Raw genomic sequence first — 12,773 nt, forward strand, 5'->3', positions numbered from 1 at the left:
CAGTGCAGGCTCCCCCCTATAGCCCTGCTCATTTTTCTGAACGCTGCCCTGGAGACATCCACTTCATTAGGTCTATTCAATCCTTAGCCCCTCAGCTGAGAGGGGTGGCCAAAATGCCTGATCTTGAACTATTAAAGCAAATGGGAGTTTAGACATTCACTCAACTGGCAACAGGGCCAAGCTGGGCTCTGTGTCCACTATGAACTGTTCTGAGACCAAACAACTCATTTCACACAGATCACCAAAGAGCAGATGGTTACTATGAAACCAAACTGGATTCACATTAATGATCTGGAAGGGGACGGCCATATAACCCCCTTACCACTTCCATGAGAGAGAATATTACAATGCGGGGCAAGAATCATGCATCTTGTTTTCTTTAATTAAGGCAGACATGACTAGTTGCCTTGAAAGGTCACTCACAATTCACATTTTACTCCAAATTTATGTTTTGTACAAAAAAACTTCTACAAATACCTATGACCACACACTACAAGAAGGATGTGGAAAAATTGGAAAGCATCCAGCGGAGGGCAACAAAAATGATTAGGGGACTAGAACACATGACTTATGAGAAGAGGCTGAGGGAACTGGGATTGTTTAGTCTGCAGAAGAGAAGAATGAGGGGGGATTTGATAGCTGCTTTCAACTACCTGAAAGGGGGTATCAAAGAGGATGGATCTAGACTGTTCTCAGTGGTAGCAGATGACAGAACAAGGAGTCATGGTCTCAAATTGCAGTGGGGGAGGTTTAGGTTGGATATTAGGAAAAACTTTTTCACTAGGAGGGTGGTGAAACACTGGAATGCGTTACCTAGGGAGGTGGTGGAATCTCCTTCCTTAGATATTTTTAAGGTCAGGCTTGACAAAGCCCTGGCTGGGCTGATTTAGTTGGGGATTGGTCCTGCTTTGAGCAGGGGGTTAGACTAGATGACCTCCTGAGGTCCCTTCCAATCCTGATATTCTATGATTCTATGATTCTATGACCAATGGAGAAGTTGACAAGTCTTTAAATTCCAGTGGAAACAGCTGCTTTTAAAACAAATAACCATTCCCCTGCAGAGTGTGAAGCCCGAAAGCACAAGATTTGTAGATTTTAGGGCCAAAAGGGATCATTATGATCATTGGGTCTGATCTCCATTGTGCTTGTTTAATAGATGTTTTGGTCTCAGTTACAGTAAGGCCATTTTACACTGCTCGGGCTGTAAATTACACCCATTTTATGGCCTCTTTTACTGTCAGAATGGTGATAGGTCACCTTAGTGTAACAGAATTGGACCAGATTCTCTTTAACCTGACAATGCCCCTTTGACTTAGCTGGAGTTTTTTCCTGTGAATCCTTGGATGCCAAATATATGGTTGGTTGAGAGGGGAATGGCAGATTTGTGTGAGCAACCAGCAAGGGCAGATCTGAAGGAAAAGTGTATTCTTTTTAAGTGTAGAAATCCAGCAATCACAGAGAAAAGACCCCACTTTCTATCCCTTCAGGGATCATTGATGGACAAATGTTTCAAAGATTTAGGTTCAGTTTCACAGAGGAGTTAATTGTGTCTAACCTGAACCTCGGGAGCCATCTTCTTCAGTGCACTTTGCGTCGTCATCCACCCACATCAACCTGTATATGTCACGCTACTGCAAGGTGCAGCAAATGGCGGAGGGCCTTACTGTGAACATCTGTTTGATAAAGGACTGGAGGCAGCCCGAGAGTCTGCAGAAGCAGGAGAAAGCCGGCAGGTCAGAATCCAGCAAACAGGAACTAAGCGAGTTAAACACAAGATGCTTCAGGAGGATTCTTTAGACAAATAGACGTTTCCTTTGTTCCTGTTGAGATATTAGCTAAGTAGCCCATGGGGAGACCCCTGGGCTCAGATCTGAATGGCGAGTGCTTCCCCTGGTGAGCACCAAAGGGAAATACAGGAGCCAAACGTAACAACTCCAGTTGCACTTTAACCCTTTTCTGCAGTGAGAAGCCTGGAGTCAGGTTTTCCACCTCAGTGATAAAGGCAGATGTGGGAATAAGGAGCGAAATGTGCTGTGTAGCTCCTTTTTTTCTGCTGTCGTCTGAAAAGCAGCAGTGGAAAATGTTTGTAACGCTGGCTGCAGTTTCAGCTCTTTTTCAAGGACATGTCTGGTGACAGGCCACTGGACGTGGACAGGTCGCAAGGAGCATCTCCCAGACAAGGCCACTTTAGTGCAGCTGCTACCAAAGGGAAATTACCTGTGGGGTTACTTGGGACAGCAGCCACCAGGATCCTACGATTCAAGCATCAGCAGCAGTCCTGTGTTCACCCACGTAAGAACGTGAAGGGTAGCCTGGTAATTGGTTTAGCTTTCGGCCAGCAAATATACTGTCCGTCCAGGAATAAAACAACAGCTGGGAATTGGCAGACCTTTGTAAGAGCAGATAGATATTGCACTTGGCTTGCGTGGAGGGTATTGAAGGCACCACCACTGAAGGTGTTTAACAAGGGTTTCGGTGAGACTAGAGAGGGAATACCACAGGGTAATGTATCACACACCCTGATGGAAGTGTCACTAGCTCACCTGCGATCTCCTCCAAGCCCTGCATCTCGGATGGGATTGCGAGACTCCACACTCAAAGCACAACATTTCCCTGCATTTGAGTTTGCTGACACACCACCAACAGCAGGCACTGTGTGCGAGTCACTGTGGGGCACTGCTGCCAACCTGGTCCAAATTAGAACCAGTAACCTGGAAGCAAAAGGCCAGGCATAACCCCAGTCCCAACTCCCCGAGCTATTCAGTCCCTGATGTTATCAAGTTAAATACAATTGCAGAGTGGCGTCTACCTCTGCTGGCCTCGGAGGCAATCTTATCTCTCCTCAGCAGAAACTGTAGGAGGATTCCTGTGGGAAATGACACACACCCCACCCTCCCTCATTTCCTGCTGTTGTCTCATTTCCTCTCCTTCTCTCTCTCACTGCTGTAGCTGGAGTCCCAATGAGTGGTCATTGTTCACTCCAAGTCTAGCTGTGATTTGACTTGTTTCCTTTGAGTTCCTGCCTTATGCAGACTTATGAGGGAACTGTTACTTGTAGGAAGCCACACAAGGCACCTTCATATCAGACTGTGCTGGATGGAGACACCAACATTAGTACAGATTTATTGATCCAAAGTGCGTCTTGTGATCTCCTGGCAAAAACACTCCTGCTCCAATGTGCACCTTACAGAGGAGGTCTTCTGTATTGGGAGCCTGATTGTCACAACTGCAGCACCCACAACTCCTAAGCAAATCAATAGGGTTTATGGGTGTGCTGCACCTCTGAAAATCAGGTCACATTTATTTTGCACAAGTTTTACCTTCTATAAGCCTGTTCTGGTGCAATGGCCTCTAAGACTGAGGGGAGAAGTTCAGACTCCCTGGTCATCCAAACCTTGGCATCTCTGCTGAAACTGCTAACAAGGGGGCAGACTTCTGTCATGTATGTTGACTTTGTGATGTAAACACCTGTCTTTTAGGATCTGAACTGAATTCACTGCCCAGCCATCAATCACATGGTAACAATTCCATTCACTCCCATCCTAGGCTGAATTTCAACTGGCAACCATGAAATGAAAAGATCCCTAGCCCAGCACAGATTCTAGTCCCCTGAGCCAGGAAGCCCTCTGAAGAGTGCCATCTGTGATGAAACTTCAGAATTAATAAGAAGCACGTCCTACTCTGTATTTGTCTAATATATTTCAATCATAGCAATGTAGAGCCGGAAGAGACCTCGAGAGGTTGTCTAGTCCAGCCCCCTGCAGTGAGGCAGAACCAAATAAACCTAAGCCATCCCTGACAGGTGTTTGTCCAACCTGTTCTTAAAAACCTGCAAAGATGTGGCTTCCACAGCCTCCTTTGGAAGCCTATTCCAGGTCTTAACTACCCTCGTTAGAAAGATTTTCCTAACATCTCATCTAAATCTTCCTTGCTACAGATTAAGACCATTATTTCTTTTCCTACCTTCAGTGGACATAGAGACAATTGATTCACTGTCTTCTTTATAACATCCCTTAACATATCTGAAGTCTGTTATCAGGTCACCTTTAATGTGCTTTTCTCAGGTCTAAACATGCCCAGGTATTTTAACCTTTCCTCCTACGGCAGGTTTTCCAAAGCTTTTATCACTTTTGTTGCTCTTCTCTGGACTCTTTCCAATTTGTCCAAATCTTTCCAAAAGCATGTCATCCAGAATTGGTTACAACACTCCAGCTGAGGCCTCACCAGTGTCGAGGAGCACGGGACAAATACCTCCAGTGTGTTACATACAACATTCCTGTTTATACACCCCAGAATGACATGAGCCCTTTTTGAATGTATGCAAACATTGAATTAATTTTCAATATGCATTATTATTATGAATGGAACCTCTACTTCTTTTTCCTCTGTTGTCTTAGTACGCACCCATTCCAATCCCTTTCCCTGCATTTGTCCTACTTGGCTTCTCTAAGCAGGGACATTAAAAGCCATCATTCACTTCCCACTGTTTGAATGAGTGGGGTTCTGAATTTCAGAATATACAGGAAGTGTCTGATATCTTTAATGAGCTATGACTATAATGATCTGCAGGTGTATTTCCTGTTTTGCAAATCACAATTTAGTGATTTGATTTAATTACCCCATATTTCTGTCTTTAGCTGTTTCCTGGGGAGTGTAGTGGAGTTTCTTATGGAGGCTGCACTAGCCGGGGACACGTTGGTTTAGTTCCCTGCTCCACCACAGACTTCTTATATGACCTTAGGCTGGTCACTTAGCTTCTTGGTGCCTCTGTTCCCTATCTATAAAAGGAGGATTGTAGAAATGCCCTATATCACAGCATTGTTGTAGTGATAAACAGGGCTGTATAAATACCCTAGATAGATTCTCACACATGAGTTCTGGAGTGTCCAGTAGTCTGAAGGCCTCAGTTTGCAGAAACATCACTTGCAGTTCTTAAAGAATTGGGGGATTTTCAATGGTGGCAGAATGCTGATATTTGTGCCTCTTAACTGTGGAATATCTCACTATAAACACTCCTGCCCTAGTCTTTAGATGCAGTTTAAAAACCATGTTGACACTAACCTGGTCTCTAACACAGTTTGACCAGTCATTGTGAATGGGACCAGCCCATGTTCTAACCTATGAATGTTGTTTGTTACAAACACATTGTTCTTCCTGTATTCTAATCTAGAGTTCATAGTTTAGACACATGTTCTGGCTGGTTTAAGCCACATCAGAAAATGATTTAACTGGATCAAAGTTTAAACCAAATTTCAACATGCCCCCAAAATGAGTTTGAGATGTAGTGATGGTCATTTCCACAAGGAGACAGAAAACTCCATCAGTTTGTTATCATCAGTAGCTTTCAAGAAGTCCAGGGGCACTGTACAGATAGAGACCACCTCTGTTCGAATGCTTCCTACATAGACCATGTACAGTATGGGTGTATTTTTCAATTGCATCCTCCCTTTTCCACCTCCAGCTGCAGACACCGTGGAAAAAGAATTGTTCAGAAAAACATCAGTGAGGCAGACATGTGGACAGGCAACAAAATCGAGAGCATTGAGGAGAAATACATAATGCATGGAGATAAAAAAAAGGTATGTCCTGGAATAATCCTGGGTTTCTTGGAGGAGCTGCTGCACTCACACAGAATATCTCTCCCTGAGTTTCTCAAGCACTGCTTTCCCGCTAACTGCTAACATGCTTTAAATTCCACAGCCATTAGATTATTTTCAAATCTCTGCTGTTTAGGAATGTTGGTCTCTGGCAGTGATGTCACTTGTCCTGGTTAAAACTCTCCAAAGACATGTGGGTCAAAAACCTTCCAGTCTCACTCACTCTTGAGAAAGTGTACGGACTGCTCTGCCCAAGAGGGGGCCTGTGAATAGCACTCAGCTCTAAGCGCCTCAAAATACTTCTCACTTACAAAGCACGTTGGGTCTGGAATGCGCTTCACCAACATGCTCACAGTACACCTGTGAAGGATGGAAGCATTAATATCCCCATAACAATAACCTCGACATCTACATTTTCCTGAGTGCCCTCTAAGTTTCGAAGCACCCATTTTGAGGGTGCCCACTTCAAGATAACTTGGGTCAGGTTTTCAGAGATTCTGAGCACCTGCAGCTCCTACTGGAGTTGTGGTTGTTTGCTAACCCTTTGGGGCATCAGTGACTCCACAACAGGTGGAAGGAGGTAAGACCATAAACACCTGTCTGTCTGCACTGGCCAGCAAAGCTGGCTGCCCAGGACCTGCATGCTGCACACCTTCAGAGGTGGCACAGCGGGCATGTTCCCTGTGTGTGCTTGGGAGCTCCAGAAGACAGGATACTTCCCAAAGCTCCACCTGGGTTTGGGTCTAAATACCGCAAACTGGAACATTTCAAAAAACAAGGTGGCACCTTTTATGCGTGAACATCCCAGTCCAGGGTGATTGCCTCAGATGTTCCGCGCCACAGCTGTAGACTGCTGACTGCGCTGGAGAAGAGGCTGTGGTGTGGCTCTGACAAGTTTTACCCTTAGTTATGATATATATATGGATATTTATGGGTCTCCAGGCAGTGTCACAGTTCTGTTTGTTCAGCGGTAGGTGTGGAGATGCACCAGGTGTGTTGGGACTCGATCCTGCAAGAGGCTTTGTTTTCTGATGCTGACCCAGCAAAGCACTTAAACACATGGTTAACTTTATGTGACTACTCACATGCTTACAGATAAGCATGTGCTTCAGTGCTTCCCTGGACTGGGTCCAGAGAGATCAGCACCCTGGAGAATCAAGTCCTCTCCCATCTGGTCTGTCTCATGGAGACTTTCAATGCTGAATGTAATTTAAAGCAGAACTCTGAAAATATGGGTGAGGGGAAGAAAAGCACAATTCCAATTTCATTCCGGAGCTGTCTCCTTGCTGTGGCTTCCTCGCCTTTAGGATTGTATGTGTCTAGATAACACAGGACCCTAACATAGGCTCTGTCTTTTGCTGCTCCTCTAGTCTCAGAACTGTAGAGAAGAAGCAACCACCTAGAAAGTCCCAGCTGTTTGTAAAGAATCTCAGCAGCTGCTGGAAGAGGCATATGAGTAGGGCAGAGATCTCATTCCAAACCTGGCCTGCTGTATTTTATAGAAAATTAGACCATGGAAACCCCCTCTTGGGAAGAATAAAAGCTATTTAATTCAGATCCTCTTCTGGCAACTGACAACAGTCTCTTTCTCTTTAGATCAGTGGTTCTCAAAGCCGGCCCGCCACTTGTTCAGGGAAAGCCCCTGATGGGCTGGACCGGTTTGTTTACCTGCCACGTCCGCAGATTCGGCCAATCGCAGCTCCCACTGGCTGCGGTTCGCCGCTCCAGGCCAATGGGGGCTGCGGGAAGCAGCGCGGGCCAAGGGATGTGCTGGCCGCCCTTCCCGCAGCCCCCATTGGCCTGGAGCAGCAAACCATGGCCAGTGGGAGCTGCGATCAGCCGAACCTGCGGATGCGGCAGGTGAACAAACCAGTCCGGCCCACCAGGGGCTGTCCCTGAACAAGCGGCGGACCGGCTTTGAGAACCACTGCTTTAGATAACAGCAGCTTGTCCCCACAAAGGTTCTTCCTTGTAAAGCATTCAGGTCCCTGGCTTTTGTGGTTCTCAAGGCCACCACCCTTGTCAGGTCTGCTGAGCTCTTGCTAATAAACTCAGGGCTAGTCTACACTAGAAGCACTGCATGTGCACCACTGTAATGAGCCTGCTGAAGACACTCTATGCCGGCAAGAGAGCTCTCTCCCCTCAGCATAATAAAACCCCCTCTGTGAGTGGCAGTAGCTATGTCGGCAGGAGAAGCTCTCATGGCACTTAGGTCTGTGTAACGTACGTCGCTCAGGAGGGCAGCTTATTCGCACACCTGAGTGACGTAAGTTATACCAAAGTAAATGGCAGTGTAGACAAGGGCCTCAATCTCCGTCTCCCTTCATGGCAGTGTAATGCAGGAATAACTCCATTGAAGCAAATGGCGCTGGGAAACCGATGTGAGAGGAGAATCAGACTCCCCACATGCGTGATCATGAAACAGACCCTTCTGGGTGTTTGAAAATCAGTTTTAAAAGCCACGGCGCAAATAAGGTGTCTTGCAATTGCTGCAACAGTTTTAAATTCCCCCCTCCACCAGTCTTTCAGCAGCAGCTGCTGCTTTGTGCATCGGGCTGGGATTCCTGAAACACTGCAACAAAACATAAACATGACTCTTATTTTGTTTTGTTTTCCACACAAAAGGCAAATACCCAACCTCACCCCACCTCCCATTCTCCCTCCCCAAAAAGACTTTCAGGTGCAAACCTGGCAAGTTTTGGCCAAGGGCAAATATCTGACCAATTGTTTCTGGAATTTCAGCCTCAGGCTGCCTTCTCTGCCCAAACCTGCAACAATTACCCTTCCCCAAAACTGCAAAGTCTTGTGAACAAAATCACAAAAAATAATCCTCCTGATGACAACGGATGAAGTGAAAGTTGATCATTTTGCAGAGCTTTAGTGGACATTAGTCTACCAGACAGGGGAGAAGAGTACCACAAGCCCAACTCAAAGCAGCTCACAAAGCCTTCCTCAGAACAGGAATAGCAGGGACAGCACAGGGCAAATTTCTTCTCCCAGCCCTGGCCAGAACAGACCATGTCTAATATGGTTTCTGTGACTCATTCAGTCCTTGCCTTCCTGAGTCCATTGACAAAGGTGCCTTCCTTAATGATGACATCCGCCCAGGAGCCATGGGCTGAGACCACTGCCTTAATTCCCGTAAGCTTCTGATCAATCATGGCTCATCATTAAGTAGAATTCAGAACAGTGAACTAGAAGCAGAAGGCTCTTTGGCCCCATCTCTTCTCCTGAAACAGTCAGAAGCAGGACGGGCCAGTGGTTAAGGAACTAAACTTGGGCAAATCACTTATTGTCTCTGTGCATCAGTTCCACATCGGTAAAACTGGGATAATAGCAGTTTCCTCCTGCTGCGAAGATAAATACATGTAGATTGTGCGGTGCTCAGGTACTATCATGTAAGTACCTTAATAAGGCCTTGTCTACACTACGGCTTAAGTCGATGTAAGTTACATTGCTCAGGGATGTGAAAAAAACAGCCCTCTGAGCGATGTAACTTACATCGACTTAACGCGGTGTCTACACCTGTCAATGTAGTACATCTTCACCCGATGCACTAAATCGACATCGCTACATCAATCACAGCGGCGCTGATTTAGCACGGTAGTGAAGACAAGAGGCAGGTCTATGCTACGGAAGGGATTGACGCTCCAAGATCGATCCACTGGCAATCTATTTAGCTGGTCTAGTAAAGACCTGCCAAATCGACTGCAGATTGCTCTGTACTCTACCCCCGACGAGAAGAGTAAGGTAAGTCGATGGGAGATTTTGTCCCGTCAACCCCCCAGGGTGTAGACCCTGCGGTAACTCAACCTAAGGTGCGTTGACTCCAGCTACGTTATTCACGTAGCTGGAGTTGCGTCGCGTAGGCCGACTTACCGCAGTAGTGTAGACATAGCCAAGGATACATAGATCCATGCTCCTCCACCCAAGTTTATTTTTCTAAATATGACTCGTTCTCCCTGTAAGCAATCTCTCTGCAACAAAACTGTTTTGTTCCTTTGGGATTTTTAAAATAACTTTGCAGCTGTTGTTTGATCCCCGTTTGCAGTAGCCTTTTCTGGCCTTTGTTGCTTTTTCTAGATTGCAGTCTTGCTGAAGTATTTATGTTTTTGTGCTTTCCCAAACTCTCAGTACATACCCTTTGTACGTACACATTTAAATATTTGATTATTAAACTTTAATTAAAAGATACATTTATAAATTATATAATTTTACAATTTATGATTCGTTCATTCGTTTTCATCTCCCCCTGGCCCGCTGCTTATAAAGGCATTCTTTAGTCTTTCCTAATAACTGTGTCTTGATTAAGATTTATTCCTATTAATAAAGTTAGGTTATGTGAATCTCAGATTTCACCCCTCTTGTCTGCCAGCTTACATTGTGGACAATCCAACCCACCCCCTTTCTGAAGACCAAGGCTATCTGTGTTGAGTTAAGTGGAGCCTTTGGATAATAGAAGATAATTTTTAAAAGACACTGATGAAATCTTGTAGCCTTCAGACTTTTCCTTGTTTTTATCAGTGGTTATTCCCACCAGAAATGAAACAGACAGGAAATGTACCAATCCATTCCCACCATGTCCTAGCAAGTAATTCATCTGCATTTGACTAGCCAGATGAAATAATAAAGATGTTGGAGACTGGGTTAACCTGGCTTTTATTGACTGTGTTATGAATATGGGATTAGCTGAAATTGGTTATTTTTCCTGTGTGACTTGAGCCTGTCCTGCCATAGATGAAGTCCTGCAAAGGGGAGGGTGAATTTTCCCTCGTCTCCAGCTCTTCACTACACTCTGTCTCAGACTCCTTCAATTTCAGGGTCTCAAAGGACTGCAGAGATGCATGTTTGTAAAGTGACACTAATACTTTAGGGCCCTGCCTTCTGAAAATGCAGAAACCACCCCCCAAAAATTCCTGGGGCTGCTGCCCTAAAACCAGAATTTTGCTCTCTATCAAGTGCACTGAGTTTTGAACTTTGGTTGAGGCTCTACTGCATTTTCTTTTAGCCCTGAGTTTTCCCTGCATCAGTAGCGATCCAATGACCCAGCAAGGTGCTAGGGGATCTGTGCTGCTGGAGGGGACATTTTTCAGTTGAGATGTCCAACCATCTCATAATAATGCCTTGCTAGGATCTCTGAGTGCCTTGCACACAAAAATCAATGAAGTCTTACATTATCCTTGTGGGATGTAGGGCTGTTGTTATTATTCCTTTTCACAGATCGGGAGGGGAATTTCATCGCTCTCCCTCTGTGAAGTTCCCTGCCCAAAGACTGATGACTCATGAGTGAGTTTCAGCCTTAAGGGTATTCTGGACACCACGGCATGCACAATAACCAGGGCATTAATTCAGACTTCCTGGCCAAATTCCTATTTGGCCAATTTATGTTCTGCCAACTAATTTCTCCCTGCAGTTTTGGTTGGACACTGGAGTCTTCACTTCCTGTCTTCAACTGTTAAGCCGCTGCCAGAAGTGGCTTCATTTTAGTGCCAGGTGAAGCATCTCACAGGACATAAATTGCTTTGAGATTTTCCCTTCAGGTTGAAAGATGCTGGGATAATATTCCTTTATTCTCTTTCCCATTATAAAACTGATTGTATTGATCTGAAGTTGGGCGAATAGGTCATAGTAAAAAAAAAAAAAAATAGCAGGGTCCATAGATAATGCAATCCTTGTTTCTGTGGGTCTTTTCTCTGCCACACGTGTATATGTGATTCAGAATCTGATGAGTCAGTTTGCCCTGTTCATGCGGCTGATTGGAGGTGTTTTTTGTGGGGAGCCTTATGATTTTATCTGGCTGGTGAATTTCAGGAGGACCTAGGGGGAAGTTAAGCAGCTCCAGCTGAAAACATCAGAGTTAAACTGCCCTGGAGGAATGAAGTATAGTGCCTGGGGGTGCACAATACAGGGATTGAGCTGCAGAAGAGTTTGTCAGCTGGAGATATGTGAACAGCTAACAAGATATTTTAAAAATATCACCCCACACGTGTGCACATTTCAAATGAGCTTCCAAAAACAGCAGCATGTTTGTCTGTTTAACAGGGCCAGGTGAGCAGTCACACCCCAGATTTGTTAAGGCATCCAAATTCCAGAAAGCAGATTGTGCCATGTAGGCTCTGGCTTATGCAGAGGGCAGGACACAGTGGCACAACTCCTCCCTGAGCTCTCCAGTGTACAGGGCAATAGGTGGGCTGCACCATCCCTTTCAAGGGCTTAGCCTTCTTCCCAGAGTGCCTGGTGAGCTCCAAGGAGCCATGCCAAGGGCTGCCCTGCCCACTTTGGGTTTGTTTGTTTGTGAATCCCAGGGTGAGAGGCAAAAGCAGCCTCACCACTCCTGCAGAGCACAGGACCTGCTAGTTTGCTTGGGGTACTCCGGGGTACAGGAATGCTCCAGGCACAGTCAGCCCCCTGCCCATCAGCACTAGGGCCAGGCCCAGTCTAGGTTACTCACAGCAGAGGTGGGTCTAAAGATGCAATGATCGTGCCTGCAGTGATTGTTCATGTCTAGAGCAAGCAGTACTGGCTCCCTTGCTCCAAATGGCAGCTGCTAATTAAGTTGGTGGGTTTCCCAGAACCACCACGAGCCAATAGCCTGCCAGCCCTTTCAAGCAATGATGCACCATTCAGTCATTTTCCAAACAAAGCATGACTGTCGGACCCTGGTGGGAGTGGCCATCAGTACAATTTGGCACAAAGTATTTTATATGAAAGGGCCCTCAAATGTAAGCAAAACAACCACATGATGCATAACTCACCAGTGAGGGTTTTTTTCATTCCATGTTTATATACGTGATAATAATACTTTGTGCTTATTCAGCACCTTTCACCTGAGGATCTCATAGCACTTTACAATTAGTAAGCCAACCAATTCGCCTGTGAGGTAGGTAAATATTGTCTTCATTTGACAGGGAAACTGAGTCACGCAAAGATTAAATGACTTGCCCAAGGACACAGAGCTAATCATTCATAGAGCTGAGAGAAGAGCCCAGAAGTCCTCAGTCCGCTCCCTGGCCCCTTATCTAATTGTTAGTCCTCACACCTTCCTTTATCAGCTTTTAAATGAACATGCTAAGATCTGACTGGGATAGTTAAGACAGCAACTTTAACAATGAAATACAAGTATGATACCATTGCCCTCCGAGTGACTGAATAAGGAGCTAATTGATATATTCTTTG

At 45.5% G+C, this 12,773-nt stretch overlaps 1 protein-coding gene across 2 annotated transcripts in view; it reads left to right on the top strand.

Moving 5' to 3' along the window:
• LOC311525979 (vascular endothelial growth factor receptor kdr-like) overlaps positions 1–12,773 on the top strand; it is a 182,288-nt gene that overhangs the window by 105,603 nt on the left and 63,912 nt on the right. For both annotated transcript variants that reach the window (XM_084638534.1, XM_084638535.1), the window contains exon 11: positions 5,462–5,579. In XM_084638534.1, the coding sequence (XP_084494660.1) occupies positions 5,462–5,579 (118 nt within the window). The remainder of the gene's footprint in view (positions 1–5,461; positions 5,580–12,773) is intronic.

The sequence above is a fragment of the Lepidochelys olivacea genome (genome assembly GCF_965140295.1).
Source record: "Lepidochelys olivacea isolate rLepOli2 genome assembly, chromosome: 9".
Classification (NCBI taxonomy): domain Eukaryota; kingdom Metazoa; phylum Chordata; order Testudines; family Cheloniidae; genus Lepidochelys; species Lepidochelys olivacea.